This window comes from Protopterus annectens, chromosome 2.part0 (assembly GCF_019279795.1).
Source record: "Protopterus annectens isolate FY-2018-M chromosome 2.part0, PAN1.0, whole genome shotgun sequence".
Taxonomy (NCBI): domain Eukaryota; kingdom Metazoa; phylum Chordata; order Ceratodontiformes; family Protopteridae; genus Protopterus; species Protopterus annectens.
Window position 1 is genome coordinate 783838450 of NC_056728.1, and position 19028 is coordinate 783857477.

A 19028-nucleotide genomic window follows, 5' to 3' on the forward strand; every position below is an offset into this window, starting at 1 on the left:
TAGGCAGGGGCCTGTGCCAAGAACAAGGGTCTCCCCTTCATCCTGCGGCCTACTGGGCAGACCATCACCACCGCCTCAGACATTGCTTGGGGTGCTCACCTAACAGTCAGGTGCACCTGAGGTCTTTGGGATGCCCAGCACCTTTCCTTACATATCAACCAGAAGGAAATGATGGCAGTACAAAAGGCTCTGACATCCTTCCAACCCCGTCTCAGGCCAAGGGTTCTCCTTATCAAACCAGACACCACAGTAATGTGGTACAAAGTGAACAGGGAGGGCCCTAATCTTACCCTTCGTGCAGGCTAGCCATGAACCTCTGGCTGACTGCCTCCTCCATGGGATTGCACCTAATAGCCCAATACCTACCAGGGATCAGCAACACCCTGGCTGACCACTTAAGCAGAAACTTACTGGACCCCTACGAATGGTAGCTCCACAGAAATATCTTTTTGCAAGTCACTCAGGAGTGGGGAAATCCAGAGGTGGATCTCTTTGCTTCGCACCTCAACCACCAGCTAATGAAATTCTGTACCAGGGAGTATCACCACTTAGCGTGGAAGGTGGATGCATTGACCTTCCCCTGGAACTCCCCTCTTTGTGTAAGCATTCCTTCCTCTTATTCCCAAGGTACTGATCAATATATGGGAGGTGGGACCAAAGGCCATCCTCATTGCTCCAGATAGGCCCAGACAGCATTGGTACCCCTTGCTGCGCAGCCTGACATCACAGCCTCCCAGGCAGCCTCCCCTGATCCCACACATCTTGACTCAAGTGGGGGGGAGGGATGCTGCACCCAAACTTGCAGACTCTCAAACCGTCAGCATGGCTAATACTCTAAAGGCAAGCAAGGGGCACCTTTTAAGCAAACAGGTCCTAGATATTATCACAGAGGCCAGATGGCCCAGCACCAGAAAATCTTACACAGGGAAATGGAAAAGATTCTGCTCCTGGAGCCAGTCCTGAGGGGCCAGTTCCTCACAACCTTCTGTCCCTCTTATCCTGGACTATCTAGTTGAGTTGCTCAATAGTGGCCTCTCCTTCTCTTCAGTTAAAATCCACGCCTCCACCATTTTAGCAGACCAGCCCCTGATGTCCTTCAAGGATGCATCTGCAGTCCTTACATATGGGTTGTCCTGCCTCAGGCAGCCCTTCGGTCGGCCGGATTCCAAAGTCTGGGTCTGGCGTTGGCTGATGTCGCCCTTTCCCCGACTTCAGAGCACCTGGGGTATAAAAGCGTCAGCCGACGTCATCTTCCCCAGTCTTTCTTGCCGCATGGTGCCCGAAGCAGAAGCAGTTCGCAAGTGCCGGTCGGCCAGCTCCTGTAACTTCAGCTACCGAAGTCTTCAAAAGCTAAGTACCCCGTTGGGGACTCTTTCTTGCCTCAGCCGATGTCAGATCAAACGCTTAAAGTTAATAATTGCTTAACTTGTGGGAAACAAATACCTCATAAGGATTTCCATTCTTACTGCCTCCCCTGCCTAGGCCCAGACCACGACGTCTCAGCCTGTACAGCCTGTGCTTCCTTCAATCGACACACTCTTAGGCGTCAGGCGGAGTTTGCAGAGGAATTTTTTGGGGCTAGTTACTGTTACAATATGCCGTCGGAGACTCCGACTTCTCATTTAACCAAAAAACGGAAGGACAAGGACCGACACACGCGGACCGAAACCACGCCTAGGCCTACCGCGAGTGTCTCGGTCTCGGCTGAAACTGAGTCCTTGGTACTTCCGACCGTCGAAACCGCACACCCGACAGCCTCATCCCCGGAGGCCTCTTCTGAGTCGGTTATAGAATTTCCCTCAGAAACCGGTGTTCTGGAAACATCCGACACCATTTCTCTAGACAAAACTACGCCAGCACGTGGAGCAGCCAGGCCTCCTGCATCCATGTCCATAAAGGCATTCACAAGGGCTAAAGCTGCTAAACAGCCAAAATCTCTGCCTCCCAAGACTGTTCCTCAGGGATCCACTACCGGTTCACAGATTTTAAGTTTAGCTGAGGACTTTATTTCCTTAATTAGGGGCTCTCAGCCACATCCGGACAGGGGCTCTCAACCTCCTCTAGACAAAAGGCCCAGGGTTGAGCCCACTGATCCCCAGTCATCTGATGAGGCCTCAGATGGCTCTGCTCTATCAGACTACCAGGAGGAGGCCTTTACGGCCTACGAGGATTCTGATGCAGAGGAATCTATTCCCTCGGCCTCCCCTCCTGAAGAGCTGTCCTTTAGGGAGACCCTTCACTCCATGAGAGAGCATTTCAAATGGCAGGGCCAGGAATTCTCTGATTCCAGGAAGAGATTAAGGACTTTTTTGCATTTACCTCAGCATAGACCTGTGGCTATTCCTCCTGTTTTGAATGTCATTGATGATGTGTACTCTGAGTCTAGCATTTCCCCTGACTCCCTTCCTCCGGCTCCTGTCAAACCCGATAGGTACTACAGGGTCCCGGACTCGCATCATTTCCTTTACAAGGCCCACTCTGCTGACCCAGAAACTATTTCCCAGAGCCCTAAAGGGGTTGCAACTGCCACTACTAAAAATCCACTCCCCTCTGAGAGGGAGTCCAGGGCTTTAGAGAGATGGGGTAAAAAAGTGTATACTTCTTCCACTCTTTCTGTGAGGGCATTAAATTGTCAATTCCATATGATACAGTACCAAGAGTATTTGTTAGATGAATTGCATTAAAACTGTCTTCTCCTGAACCCCTAGATCGCAAGTCACTTCAGGATCTGGTACATAACTCCCAACAGGTTAGCAACCATTTCTTGCAGTGTGGTTATGATGCATTGGAAGCTTCATGTAGGTCAGCAATGACAGGTGCAGTCGTACGTAGGCATGCTTGGCTGAGGAACAAACTCTGCCAGATCATGTTAAAGCAAAGCTTCTGGATGCGCCACTGGAAAAGCAAAAGTTATTTGGCTCCACTGCTCAGGAGGTCTTAAAGAAATTTGAGGAAAAGGCTAAATCTGTACAAACAGTCAAAGATTTTCTCCAGGTCCAACCACCAAGATTCAGCTGAAATTGGCCTTCTAAGAATTGGTCCTTTCCAGACACAGAGAGATTTCAAAGAGGCAAGAACAGGCGTGCCAGAGGTAGAGGGCAAGCTAGAGGCTCCTACAGAGGACGTCAATGGCAGCCTCCTAACCAGAGAGGTAGTGCAGGACCTACAACTGCTGCACAAGGACAGACTCAATGACTTTACCTTGACCCCGCCAACCAGGGCTCAATTGGAAGCACCTTTGGGCGGAAAGCTATCTTTATTCTCAAAAAATTGGCACAGTATTACAAGGGACAAATGGACACTGTAAATAATAGACAAAGGATACAGGTTCCATTTTCATACATTACCAAAAAGAAAAGGCATGCCAAACCTGCCACCGAATCAAAGGGCAGAGGCTTTAAAACAAATTTCCAACCTATTGCAAATGAAAGCTATAGAAAAGGTTCCTCTCACAGAACAAGGCCAAGGATTTTATTCCAGACTATTCCTTGTCCCAAGAAAAGAAAAACAATGGAGGCCTATTCTCGACTTGTCCGCACTGAATACTTATCTCATTGTGCCAAAATTAAAAATGCTGACCCTATAGCAACTCCTTCCCATGCTGGGCAAGGGGTCTTGGCTGGTAACTCTAGACCTCAAGGAGGCATACCTGCATGTCCCTATCAGACAAAGTTGCAGAAGACACCTCAGATTTCTTGCAGGTTCAGAGCGTTATCAATTCTCAGCATTGCCCTTTGGCTTATCTACTGCGCCCAGAGTATTCACGAAATGCCTGGCATCAGTAATTGCACACTGCAGACTTCAGGGGATTCAAATATACCCATATCTGGACGACTGCCTTATACAAGCGGACAGCCAACAAACTTTGGTAAAACACTTGAATTATGCCATCCGCCTACTTCAGGCCTTGGGATACACAGTCAACATTCACAAATCAAGACTTGTTCATCCCAAAGAATAACTTTTCTGGGTGCGAAACTAGATACAACCACCCAAATGGCTTTTCACACAGAAGACAAATAAAGACAACTACCGGATTATTTCGAAAATCTGACAAAACAAACTCAGCTGACTGCAAGGAAAATCCTGCAGGCCCTGGGTTACATGGCATCTTGCATTCTACTGATTCCACAAGCAAGGCTACATATGAGGAAACTACAATGGTACCTAAGGAGTTTATGGTCTCAGCACAATAACAGCCTAGAAGCTTTGATACCACTCATTCCATGCCTCCAAAAGGAATTTCTGTGGTGGGCTCAAGCAAGCCAGTCAAACAGGGGTCTGCCCTTCAGCAAACCAATAACCAGCCAAACCATTACAACGGACGCTTCAGACCATGGATGGGGAGCACACGTGGGGGGCAGATGCATTCAAGGACTATGGTCACAGAAAGAATTGCGCATACACATAAACCAAAAGGAAATGCTGGCAGTGATACATGCAATCGAGGCCTTCAAACACTTTCTGCATCAAGGCCACCTGCTAATAAGGACAGACAATACCACAGTTATGTGGTACATAAGCAAGGAGGTACCCATTCCTACCCTCTTTGCGGGCTGGCAATGAATCTTTGGGAACTTACCCTAAAACTCAATATAGAGCTGCAATCCCAGTTTGTGCCAGGAAAAGACAATATACTGGCGGACAGCCTAAGCAGAAATATCATGGATCCACACGAATGGATGCTGCACCCAGACATCTTCCTTCAGATAACACAATCATGGGGGAGGCCGGACATAGATCTTTTTGCCTCCCACCACAACCACCAGCTGAAGAAATTCTGCTCAAGGACATACCGCCCACAAGCATGGAAAGTGGACGCCCTCTCTTTCAGCTGGAATACTCTAACAGTGTATGCATTTCCACCTCTTCCATTAATGACCAAGGTCTTACTGAAGATCAGGACAGAGCAGCCAAAAGTGATTCTGATAGCTCCGGACTGGCCAAGACAGCACTGGTATCCACTGTTAAGGAGCATGTCACATACGAAACCGTGGCCTCTACCACATTGGCCACTTCTTGTGACACAGCACAATTACAAAACTCTGCACTCCAGCCTGAAAACCTTGCAGCTGACAGCCTGGAAAATACCTTGACTCCTCACCAGGATAAAGCTATCCAAGAGAGTGAAGGATATCATCATGGAAGCTCGCCGGCCTTCCACAAGAAAGGCATATTCAGCAAAATGGAAAAGATTTCGCACTTGGAGCACCACAAAGGGCCTAGATGCGACAGTGATGAACATGGCACATATCCTGGAATACTTGGCAGAAATGCTCCACAATGGCCTTTCTTACTCTTCCATAAAAATTCATGCTTCAGCAATTTCAGCAGAATACAATACTGATCCACCTGTCTTCTCTCATCCTCTCCTAAGGCAGTTTCTAAGAAGAATTAAAAACATCAATCCTCCAAGGAAACCACCAGTGCCTACATGGGACCTTAACTTCATGTTGGAAAAATTAACTCTACCTCCCTTTGAACCAGCAGCATCTTCAGAACTACAGTTCCTGTCTTGGAAGACTGCCTTCCTTCTGGCCATAACCTCAGCAAGAAGAGTATCTGAGTTGCAGGCCCTCATGGCAGTACAACCATTTCTTATTTTGCATCAGGACAGAGTCTCATTGAGAACCAACCCTTCATTCATGCCAAAGGTGGTATCCAGGGTCTCATTGAACCAAGCTATTCACCTGCCTACCTTCTTTCCAAATCCACAAAACAAAGGGGAGAAACTTCTGCATACCCTGGACATTCACAGACAGTTGCGCTACTACTTGGACAGAACTAAGACTTACAGAAAAACCGACCAGCTGTTTGTAGCATATGCTGCTGGTGTACAAGGAAAAGCAATTTCCAAACAGACAATTTCAAAATGGATAGGGAATTGCATTCGATTCTGTTACTCTTCATGGCAAAACTGTGCCAGCTAACATTAGACCTCATTCCACCAAAGCCACAGCCACCTCCACAGCCTTCTTAAGAGGGGTGGCTACCAAGGACATTTTAGAAGCTGCTACATGGAGCTCCGCGCATACATTTTCCAAGCATTACAACTTACCCTTATATTCCAGATCCAGAGCAGGCTTTGCTACGGCAGTCCTGCAGGGCATTTTAGCTACACCATCCTTTTCTTAGATCCTACCACCCCCAGCTTGGCTATGGTATTCTACCCATATGTAAGGACTGCAGGATGCATCCTTGAAGGACATAGTACAGTTTTGTACCTACCATAAATGTAGATGTCCGATAGGTATGCATCTGCAGTCAGGTTTACCCTCCCTCCTTCCCCTCTGTGGTATTTCTTGGGTACTTATCCCTCTTATAGCTAGCTGGGGTTATCTATTATGGTGTATTTGTTTTGTATTACTGTGCATGTTTGGAATTTTTTGCATCTCTCCAAATTTAGCCTTCCTTAGAGGGCACCTGGCATCTGGGGCAAGAAAAACTGAGGAAGATGGCGTCGGCTGACGCTTTTATACCCCAGGCGCTCTGACGTCGGGGAAAGGGCGACATTAGCCGACGCCGGACCCAGACTTTGGAATCCGGCCGACCGAAGGGCTGCCTGAGGCAGGACAACCCATATGTAAGGACTGCAGATGCATACCTATCGGACATCTACATTTATGGTAGGTACAAAACTGTACTTTCTCACATCCTTTGATTAAACAATTCCTCAGAGGGGCTTCTAATATCAGACCTCCCAGAAGGCCACCCACGCCAACCTGGGACCTGACTTATGTTTTGGAAAAACTAAACCCTTCAGGAAAACAAACCAACTTCTTGTCAGCTTTGCCCCAGGGGCAGAGAGAAGCCCATTTCCAAGCAAACCATTTCCAAATGGATGTCAGACTGTATTCATTTCTGCTACAGATTACATTGGAAACCACCTCCTAAGTCTATTCATACCCATTCCACTAGGGCAGCCTCCAGTTTCACAGTATTCCTCAGAGAAGTTCTCACCAGGGACATCTTAGAAGCTGCCACCTGGACCTCAGTCCATGCCTTTACAAAGCATTACCACCTTGCTCTTTTCTCTAATTCTAGGGCAGGGTTTGCCTCTGCAATTCTGCAGGACTTGCTTACCCATGCCTAGGTCTTTAATCTTTCCACCCCTCTCCTCAGCTTTGGGAATCATCCCACAGGTGTTGACTGCAACAGTGAAACATGAAGATCATAGTACATTTGTGTACACTTACCATACATGTAGATGTTTGAGTGTATTCACTGTTGCAGTCCTGGTTTCCCTCCCTACTTCCCCCTTATATCCTCTTCCTTAGGGAGACCTAAGCTTCTCAGAGTGGTTTTTAACCACCAGGACCAGTTTTCCATATTTCCTTGGGCTTCAGACTGATTAGGGCAAGAAAAACTGATGTAATGATGTCAGCTGCCTTGCTTTATAGTACTGACTACCTGATGTCAGTCTACAAGTGACAGCAGCTGATGCAGAAAAACATCGACTCTGGTATTCGGGCCGGCCGAGGGCTACCACAGCAGGGATAACGCACACGTGATGACAGCAACAGTGTATACACTCAAACATCTACATTTATGGGAAGTGTACACAACTCTACTTTTCCAGTGCAGTGCTCTATAGGTTAGGGTGTCTTCCCAGTTATTCCCTTTAGGAGACTTTTCACATTTGTCGATGACAAGAAGTAGAATTTTTTTTTTTTTTTACAAATTAACACACTGGGTGGAATCTTTGTAAATGGTGTTTCTGTTGGACTTTTTTAATAAGTATATTGATAAAATGCATCACAGGACATGCAGCTTGCTAAATAGGGTCTATGTTCTATATTCGAACGTCCAAAATGTCAAATACCATATGGTCGACATTTGGAAGTTCGAATATATAATAAAAAAAAGAAAAACACACCTTAACGGTGCGAGCGGGGGGCAAGCCGCTTTGCACCCCACACACACCCCTACTTAAATATACCAGCTCCGAGACCGCACTTCAGTGCAGAAAAGGGAAATTCTCTCATTCTGCACTGTACGGTGCCATTAAAAGTCAATCTTCGAACACTTGAAACGTCGATGATATGGTCTCGACCATATGACGTTTGAATTTTTGACATAGACCCACTAAATATAGTACCCCTGAAGTTTTACAAGAACATAGGCTGATTGCTTATTGCTGTGTATGGTCCTTCACGGTTGTATTTACAGTACTTATAGGCCTCACATTTTGCTATTTTATTTTCTTTATTGGTGTCATAAATTGTCTCAACTGTTTTTCTGTTCTTAAAAATTCCATTTAATATTGTTGCCTCTTCAGTATGTGAAGGTGGGTGTTGTAGCTAATGTGTTGGTAAATGTATCTTTGGCAGTGGTATTGTCTACACTCTTTTAATCATATCTAACAAATATGTGGAAATTTTGTTATGTAAACTGAGTTTTGAGCATCACGTTAGAAATATCCACTGTATCTTTTTTTCTCTTTAGTCACCTTAGTGCATAGTGTAGTTCTTGCTGTTAACGGAGACCACATTCCCCCTTTCTTTTGTGTACATTTCATTTTTTTAGTTGTCACACTAACTCAGTGGAATATTCTACCTCAACATTGTTCATAATTTAACAAGCTCAGCTTTACACACGTCATCTTCACTTACCAGTCCTGATAATCTGGCCTTTTACCAGATTTATTTTTTGCCATAATGAATGGTTGCCATTATAATGTAGGTAAACATTTGAATATGTGGGTTTTCTTTGTAGATGATAAAGCAAAACTTCCTGTTAATATTGCCCCTATAAATTGTAACATTCATGTAATTAGTATATTTGGATGAGTCATCTATGAACCTTAGAAAATCAATGGTCGTTTCTAAATACTTAAAAATAAATAAATTAGTAGATGACTAATACCTGACCATAATAAAAAAAAATCCAAGAAACGTAAATCCAGTTTAATATGTTTGCTGTATATTATTTTAAAAGATGAAGTGGTAAATTGTAACGAGGTTCTGATGAAGTCCTTAATGAAAGATGTAAGATAAAAGCATTTTGTTTTATTTACATTTTTAACTACTAAAGTGATTATTTCCCTGTGTCTGCATCTTGGAACTTGCTTTACTGGCTTGGATACTTTGTTTTTAGACTAATTAGAGTTATGTTACTCATAATGTGTCGGTAGTGTCCTGTAGCATTAGAAAATGCAACTGTATTCTCTGTTTTGTATCCCAACATTAAAAAAAAATCTTTACCCAAAGTGCAGGATTGTACGGCATATGCAGAATTTGATGACATGAGGTCCAGAACATCTTTGATTATAGAATTATATACGAGCCACAGTTCATGACCACTTCAAAAAAAAAAAAAACATATTTATTTTGTATAAAATAATAAAAGCGAACCACAAAGGTTTAAAATACAAGTCACACAGGTTAAACGCTTTCATCTGCTGACTGCAGACTTCATCAGAACACTTCTCCCTTCTGCAATTCCATCTTATATAATTCAATTTAAAAATTATACACCAATGGGAATGTGCACACAATTACCGCTTGCATGAATAAAACATGACCTTAAGAATATTCATTAGCACCAGCAGCTCACTAATAGCTGCCAGCACTTTACTTCTCCTTCCTAAACAACAGGTTAAAACTATATTAACTGCATTACAAAGCACTGTGGCTTAGTGAACTCAAAATATGTAAGATTGCTATGCTACTACACCATATCTTCTTTTCAATGTTATTTATTATTTTTTACTTTATATTTAAACTTCTATTTACTGTAGAGTGAACCTTACAATAAATTACATATATTTCCTAAAAAAATCACATTTGTTCATCCAACCAAATACACCTCAAACCTATTATTTTTCCACTACTTATATGCAAATATATATATATGAAAATACACTAATAAGCATGGTTTCAAACTCTTGCATCCACTATAGGTTTTGTTGGTATATGATCATTCAGCCCTGGTGCCTTGGCTTCATTTAACTTTAATTGCCATTTTACTTTCATTTCACCCAATTTTACCTTAATATTTCCACCTCTATTATTTACTTTCGCCTGTTCAAGTATCCCAAACTTGAATGAGTGGCTATCATCATGTGCCTGTATATGTCTGCTCAAGTAAAAAATATAAGCCCCTTCTAGGTACATGTTTGGGGAAGGTAGGTTATGATACTGGGAAGGAAATGAATATTCAATATAATAGGGCATGTTTAGTAGAGTACAGCCCAAATGCTGAGGTGGTAAAGAGAATTATCCAACATAATTGGAATATTTTGAGAAGTGGTGAAATGGTGTACAGTAAAGTGGGTACTGCACCAAGATATGTGTATAAGACTGGGTATATTTTAAAGAGTAGATTTGAAAGAGGGAATACAGGGTCAGCTTGTGGTATAAAGGATGAATATACTAAGAAATGTGGTCGGTGTCAACAGTGTAAAGAAATTATAGAAGAAAAAGCAATAAGGTTAGGGGATGTAAATCGAACCAACATAAGGTTTAGGAAGAGAAGCTGTCATTCCCAGCATGTCATATATTTGGCGAAGTGTGTGACATGTCCAAGTTTTTATGTGGCAAAGACGGACAGACAGTTGAGGAATAGGATTTACGACCGCACATTGTATCAGAAGAAAAGATTGTAATAATGCTTTGAGCAGGCATATACAGGCACATGAATGAGAGCCACTCATTCAAGTTTAGGATTCTTGAACAGGCCAAAGTAAATAATAGGGGTGGAAATACTAAGGTAAAATTGGGTGAAATGGAAGTAAAATGGCAATTAAAGTTAAATGCAGCCAAGGCACCTGGGCTGAATGATCATATACCAACAAAACCTATAGTGGATGCAAGAGTTTGAAACAATGTTTATTAGTGTATTTTCATATTTATATATTTGCATATAGGTAGTGGAAAAATAATAGGTTTGAGGTGTATTTGGTTGGATGAACAAATGTGATTTTTTTAGGAAATATATGTAATTTATTGTAGGGTTCACTCTAAGGTAAATAGAAGTTTAAATATAAAGTAAAAAATAATGACATTGAAAAGAAGATATAGTGTAGTAGCATAGCAATCTTACATATTTTTGAGTTCACTAAGCCACAGTGCTTTGTAATACAGTTAATATAGTTTTAACCTGTTGTTTAGGAAATAGAAATAAAGTGCTGGCAGCTGTTAGTGAGCTGCTGGTGTCAATGAATATTCATAAGGTCATGTTTTATTCATGCAAGTGGTAATTGTGTGCATGCACATTCCCATTGGGGCATAATTTTTAAATTGAATCATATAAAATGGAATTGCAAAGGCAGAAGTGTTCTGATGAAGTCTGCAGTCAGCAGATGAGAGCGCTTAACCTGTGTGACTTGTATTTTTAAACCTTTGTGGTTCGCTTTTATTCTTTTATACGAAAAAAAAATGTATTTTTATTTTTGAAGTGGTCGTGAACTGTGGCTCCTATTATTAGCATATATAATTCTATAGTAGAGGATTTCGTGGTTGAATATAAGCTTGTTGCGGATTTAAACATCTTTGATTATTTACCTTCAAACTTTTGCAAAGCACTGCTCTTTAACATGTGTGAATTTCTAACCACAGGTGAGTGAGGCAGGTCTGCACAGGCCACACGTTGGAGGGATTCATGGAAGGAGCAGCGATGGTGCTTATTCACTGGTTTTAGCTGGAGGGTTTGAAGATGAAGTGGTGAGTACAGTTCTTTGCACAATATAAAATATAGTCATGTTGATTTTTTTGTCCTTTTACTTCTTTGCAGGTATAGTTTTTCCATGGAAACGAAGAATCGGTATAGTGATTCAGTGGTACAGTGTGACATTCCAAGTGACGCAAAGCTGTTTCCTGCTAGAGGGATTCACATCCCACTGTGCGAGCCTTACTTCTATTCCAAGTACTTATTCTCTTAAAGTCTACATGACTTAGAGATAGACTGTCACTTCTCCCTGTAGTCTGCACAGTGTGATTTGGAATAGCTATTTAGAGCTGTACGAGTCCTATAAAATGCTGATACAGTAATGCCTGCAGTCTAAGGTTAACCTCTTTAAATGGATTTTATTATGCTGCAAGAGCCGTCATTTCCTAAAAACCTGTTATACATCATGCAAGACAAATTCTGACCTCTGGTACTTCATCCAGCCGTCAGAAATGTTCAGAACTGTATAAATCTTGATTCATAACCATGCCTTTACTCTGATTCCATTTGAGGGTAAGGTTTCTGCTGACCACCTCAGTACCCGTTTGTTTTCTGTTTTTTTTTTTTTTTTTTTTTTTTTTTTTTTTTTTTTTTTGCTGCCTGATCTCCTTGCAGTCACTGCAGGAAGGTACATTTTTCTTGATGCTAAAGAAAATGTCAGTGCCAAACTCTCCTGGGTCTGTAATGTGCAAGTTGTCATCAAAACTGCACTGCTGTGATTAACTTTTCTCACTCTGCCTCTGACCACTGCATGACAACACATCTCTTTTTCCACTGTATGACAACACATCTCTTTTACATTAACTTAGCAATGACATTTCCTCCAGTAGTCAGTCTTTGACACATTATTGGTTAATGGGCATGCTGACAGAAGTGAAAGATGCAAAGAACGTAATTTGATGGAAAGTTCGTAGGTTCATCTTTCCAAGGACGTCTAGCATAAGATAGATTAGCAAATAGTAAGAGATTAGAATTGCAAGCAAAGGTCCCCAACACTGGACCCTTTTCAAAGTTTGCTGTTGTGGCCTCCATACTTTGATGGTTCATTTCCTCTTCAAGCAAAAGTCTGTCCACTTTGTATTCTTGCAGTCACATAAGCCATAACATACATTGTAAAGAAGTTCTACCCTGGTCCTAAACTTGGTGGTGAATCACAAAATGAAAATCTAGCCAACATCAAGACCACACACTGTTCAGCCCCTTATTAGAGATGGTTGTTAACTCAGAACACTATGCCCCTTGTTATCTTTATGGTCGGACTCCAGTTTTTAGGAAATTTGCATTACATATACTGGCTGGCAGGAGATAAAGGATGCTTAGTCTGTTTTCATTGTAGGTAATAATCTAAAGCAGTTGTCCCCACCTTACATCCCATCGTTCCTTGACTGCAGCTGTAGTTTATGGGATTAGATCCCAGCACTCATTCTGGAAACTGGTTCTGCATGTCAACCACCTACTTTGTGAAGTACACTTCACTGTAGGAAGGTCCTTCAGTTATTCTTATGTTTATGTTCCTTGTTTATCCTGGAGAACTTTGATACCTCATTTGTATTAAGGATGTGCTTGTGTGTATTCTTGCTCCTATGATTCTGCATTTTGGCTGAAAAGGATCAACTAGCCAACTCTTTTACCTGGTCAGCAAATAGCAAATAAATATATTCTGCTTTCCCTTTGCCATCCTAATCAGTTTCCTCTGTGTATCTTTTCCAATTTTTTTTTTTTGACGCATCCAGAATTTCATGCATTACTCCATGTATGGGCAGACTAGTGCTTGCAAAGGTGACTCTACTTTATTAGGTACAAATCCCATAATTTGTTTGCTTTTTCTGCACTTTTTTTTTTGCTGTGCATATAGTGATGTAGGATTTTTGTAATTGTAATCCTTAAGTTGTTTTAATGTTTTGAATTAGCCCGACTCCCACAGTTGTTCTCTGCCTTAGTTACTTTTCCCCATGCTCAGCACTTTGAATGGCTGAAGGGAAGTCACCACCTTTTAAACAGTGCATTTGATGTCAAGTCTCTCTCTGCGAGCTTGTTGTCCCGTCTGACACTATAGTTTAGCAGTGGGCATAGCTGGCCTTGGGCATCGGCCAACTAGGTGGCTGCCTAGGGCGCCTCTGTAGCAGGGGCACTTTTCCAGTATTTATTTGGTGTAGGTAGACCAGGATGGGGGGCACCAGATGGTGTAGTAGGGGGCACCGTGTTGCCCTTTTGCCTAGGGCACCAGTTGACCCAAGGCTGCTCCTGGCAGTGGGAATGAAAAAAAGGAGAATGAGTTGTGAAGCCTGGGGTTGGGGGGTAGAGTACTGAGGTGACTAACCTGAAATAGTCTACAGGTAATACCACTCTTATGGAGAACTAAGAAATGATGATTGATGTCACTGAGAAGTTAACGCGATCAGACAGAGGAATACAAGAGGTAATTCTCATCATAAAATGTCATGGGTGAAAAATTGCAGGCAGTGTGTCACACTTGGCTCTGTTTTCTTTTTTCTGTGCATTTGTGCAGCCTTGGCGATGGTGTGATTGAAGATCAGGAGTGGAGGGGTTTCACCTCACATTGGGGAATGCAGTGAGGGCTTGACCCCCCCCCCCCCCACACACACACACACACACACACACACACACACCAAAAAAAGTGCTGTACAACGTTTTGAGTGTTGAAAAGTGGCAGCATGAATTTTTTTTTTTTTTAATGCATTTAGATGTTTTATGAGTAATCATGGCAAATCCATCAGGCAACTCATTGACCAGTAACAAGTTAGATAATACTTCTTTTTTCAATAATCATTTTTATTGTTTTGCCAAACCATTATACATTTCACACACTATTTACATTATGTACAATATTGCTTCCAATGTTTTAGTTCCATTTTGAATTTCCTTATAATACATTAAGAATAAATATCATTTTAACCAAGTACAGGAAATTAAAATCACAAAAAATTAAACATAAAAGCATCTACAATAGACAATTATAAACCAACTCAAGCCAATAATTTGTATTATTTCTACATTTTCTATCTAATCCAAGAATGTGTTGGTACACATACAGAATATCCTGACGGAAAGTGGATAGGAACCTTCATAAAATAATATTAAAGATTTGTTCCCAAATTTTTATGCTGTTTATACTTTTCTTATTATTTCTAATTAACAATTTGTGCGCTAATATATGCTTAATCGCTAACAGCCTGAAATTTTGCCACGACACCTGTGCTGGGTTCAGCCAATTTGTGGCTATATATAATTTCATTAGTAAACTAATATTCATAATTACAATCTTTTTTGTTTTGTCCAAATTCTCCGGTGGAATATGTAAAATCAGAAATTCCCAGGAGAGTGTTGTTTTGGTAACCCATTTTTTGTCGTTGTAACTTTAAAGAATTCCATAATTTATAAATGCACTTGCAACTCCAGAACATGTGTAACAGGTCTGCTGTCTGATCTACACACTGTGGACATTTAGGTGACTTTTTTGAATCAAATTTATGAAGTACAAGTTAGATAATACTATCTCCCTAAGTAGTATTCAGTGCTGTGTAATCAATAGAACAGAAGTATAACTTTGAAAGAATTCAATAAGAGTCACTCCCCACAAGGTAAACGCTCCCTATTTTACTGTCAAGCTTTGACATTGTGTGATTGAAGCACTATGGTTAGTGTGATGTATCTTTAAGGATTTTGTAATGTGTTTTGGCGCTCTTTTTTTTTTGTATATTAAGAGTGCTGATGACTTAATTGTATGGTCTGAAGAAGCCTATTCAGGTAAAAGCGCTTACCACGTTTTTTCTGTGCTGTAATAAACCAGTGTTTTTAACATTTGTTCAGTGGAAATCCTTTCTGTGCGATTGTTTGCCTTCTATATTCCTGCTTGCATTGCTACTGTGCCGTGTATGCTGCTTATTAGAAGTCTAACTTTACCAGGATACAGAAGCACCTCTCCTCTTGATACCTAACTTAGCTTCTATTTTCTAGTACTTTATTATAACTGAAAGCATGTGGTTGGATTCTAATGGCCTCCTGCCACTTAGTTAATTTTAGTTTAAGGAAAGTCTACTTTTCCTTTCTGTTCTGGGAAGGTGCCAATTATAGATCAGTTACTTTCTTCAGCACTTGTTTTCTCCATCTGTAAACTGAGAGTTTCTTATATGCAGGCATTTTCTGTTTCTTTTAGGACATTCCATCCCTTTATAGTCTCACCTTTTTGTCTTTTGCTTCTTTGCAGGCCCCACTACTGTTTTTTTTCTCTGCCCTTTAAAATTCGTGCACTACTTAAGGAGCTAAGATTCCATTTTTTCCATATTGCCTGTCATATGGGAAATATTGATTGTTGAGGTGTTGGTTTGGGTACTTTTTTTGGTTGTTTTTTAAGCTTCTGAAGTATCACATTTATTTTTATGCTCATTATGTCCTTTCCTTTTAGTCTCAGAAATTTCTTGTTTTTACGTCTCCCTTTGTTTTGAAGAGTTTCAACAAACTTCAAACGTCTGCAGGGTTTTGATGCCTTTCCTCTCCAAATCAGATGTCCGACTGGAAGTGCTGTGGAAATTTAACAAAGTTCTGTAGGTTTATTCTTTTAAGTGCAGTGCAGCTAGAATGTGTGATTTCCTCCTCTGTCTTCTATCTGTGAGTTGTGCAGGTAGGTCAGATATTGAGTCCTTCTTTTTCCGTGGTCTGGATGATTTTCTGGTGTCCATGGGTTCTACAGTGCTGGTATCGGTGAAATTTTCTGTGCTTCTCCTTTTCTTGGTTACCAGCATCATTTTCATTGGTACTGAGTTGGCTGGCCTTGAAGTCCCTCTTTCCTGGTGTACCAGCCATGGGGGCCCATCCTTCCCACTTCAGTGTTATTCTGCTTTATGCCTGCTTGGATTTGACCCACTTGATTTCAGGCTTACTTGTCTGCTCCAGAGTCGGACCCTGCATTGGGCCTAATGTTTGACCTCGCATGTTTTGTGCTGTTCTCCTTTGCCCGAGAATGTTTGTGACCCTGGTGCTGGCCAGGCCAACATCAGAGGACCCAGCACTGGCTTCCCAACTTACTCTGGGTTCAGAAATAGACGTGTTGTGCATGTGTCTGCTCTAAAAATGATGGCTCACCATGATCATACATCCTTCTGTGGAATCAGTAATCAGAGGGATTTCTGTCTTAAACCCATTGGATTTGATCCTGTTTTCCACATAGCCAAGGGGGTGGACCTGTTTGAGAGGAGTTTGCCTTTTGCCAGCAGGCAATAGGTCCCTGTGGATTTTTAATGCTTACTTTTCACTCTTATTGGGCCTTCCTGAATTATTTTAAACCAGTATTTTAGTATCTTTTGCCTGCCTTTCTCTTTTGGGTAAATATTCTAGTCTTTTGTGGCATTTGAAAATGCTCTTCCTATTTGATGATGATAGACGTGCAAGAGTCCTTGTATAGGAATTTTTGTAAGCCTTTTGTGGTGCAGTGTGACCACCACTGACATGTTCATTTCTTGGGCCCAAGTTCTAGGGTGGGCAACCAGTTGGCAAGGCCCTAAGTAGGTCTAGGCTTCATTCTGATGAAGACTTCTCCTGGGTTTGACTTCACATTTTTTGAGCAGTGGATATACAACACTAATAAAGCAGCCTAATGTCAACCAATCATTACTGACATTCACTTATCAATAACTGAGCATTTGTTAAACATGACTGTCCAAATGCAACCATTAACTGTTCTATCCAGTATTAATTGTATGGTCAGTTTAACATTGCTCATTATATAAAAGCATTTAAACACAGAAGTTAACTATGTACAACCTAATTTGAGATCTGTAATTAAGTTATGACCATATTGTTGTATTTTTGCTATATTGTAAATCTTAACAGATTAACCATTGACCTCTCTCTGTGTTGAAGTCTACATTAATCTCTGCATCTGAGGCGAATGAGTCGGCTCCAGGCATCAGTCTGTCACTATGGTTTTGCAGATCCAAGGAGAGCAGAGTCCAGTCACCCAGGAATTGTATCAGTGTCTTCAGGTCCTTCCCAGTCTGCCTGATTGGTGCCTGCATGTCTGCATCAGTTTCCGTTAGAACAGCCTGAGCCTTTGGGTCCACAAATTCCCTTGCATTCAGTGCCCCCCCACTTCTTCCATGTCTCCTCCCACTTCCCTGCCTAGGGAGGTGCACTGTAAGAGCATGTGCTAGTGGAAGCACTTGGATTCCCTTGAGGAATCCCTCATTGATGACACCTAATTCAGTGAAGGGTGGGGATCTCCTAAATCACCCCTGATGCCTCTTTGGCAATTTGATGGAATTGTCAAGACAACATGGATGCTGGACCATAGAATTCCCTTCAATAGACGAGTTGTTTTTTCTGGGTAGTCCCCCATCAAGGTACACTTATAGACCTAGTGTCTCAGAGGGCTTGAAGAGGACCCAGTGTGGTGGAACCGATCCCCAAGAAACCAGACAAAATTTTACGTCTGCTAAAAAGGACATCTCTGAGTAGGATTGCTTGATCAAGCCACCTAGCAGGGAGGGTTGGTTTAGCCTTGGATTGTTTAGGAAACCACATCTCTCTTCAGCTGTCTTTGCTTTGTGTGTGTGCTGAATTATCTTGCTCATTTGACAAAGACCTGGTAGCTGAAATGTCAGAGATTAAGATTAAGCAGCCTCAGGAGGCACAGAAGAGACTCTGGAGGCTCAGTTGTCTGCTGTATTGTCCATTATCTAATGCCACCACAAGGCTGTTATCCAATGTGGCTGATGGGATGTCCCCCACAACAGGCACCAACATTGCTGTGCATCTTCATACCTAGATGCATTTATGCAGTTTTGTGTACTGTTTCAAAATGTTCTTTATTAATGCACCTTTTGATGGTTCTTCCCTATTTGGCTGTAAATGCAGGGAGGTGCTGACTAGAAGTGAACAAGACAGAAAGACGCTGTCTGCCACCAGGGTTTGTTTTTCAACCACTTAATGGTCCTTCTCTAGGAGCCAGAAATGTTTTTTGCAAAACACAGCAGCCTTGTCAGGGTGCTCTTTATGAGGGTCCCTTACCCCATAACCATAATGGGCACCACCTTTGGGGCAGGGGCAGTCCCTAGAACCAGGGCTTCCACAAGGTTTTCTATTAGAGGGCCTTCCAGTGCCTGTTAAGCAGTGCTCAGCTGCCGCTCTGTGAAGGCAGTTGGGAATTACTTGGCTCTACAGTCAGCAGCTTGGGAGGCCATCACCTCAGACACAAGACTGAGAGTTGTATCTGGAGGTTACACAGTTATTTTATTTTATTTATTTATTTTACATTTGTTAGCCGGGATAGTCAGACTGGATACATGTCCATTTTCAGAGGAGGCCCGGGGAGAAAAGCTCCAAACAGTAACAAAAATATCATT

General features: G+C 41.9%; 1 protein-coding gene across 1 annotated transcript in view; it reads left to right on the forward strand.

Annotated features, from left to right (window-relative positions):
- The window catches only part of UHRF2 (ubiquitin like with PHD and ring finger domains 2), a gene marked incomplete in the record, with an annotated part of 1200358 nt that overhangs the window by 819410 nt on the left and 361920 nt on the right, over positions 1-19028 (forward strand). The window contains 1 exon segment of the mRNA XM_044061084.1: positions 11559-11663. Within this exon segment, the coding sequence (XP_043917019.1) occupies positions 11559-11663 (105 nt within the window).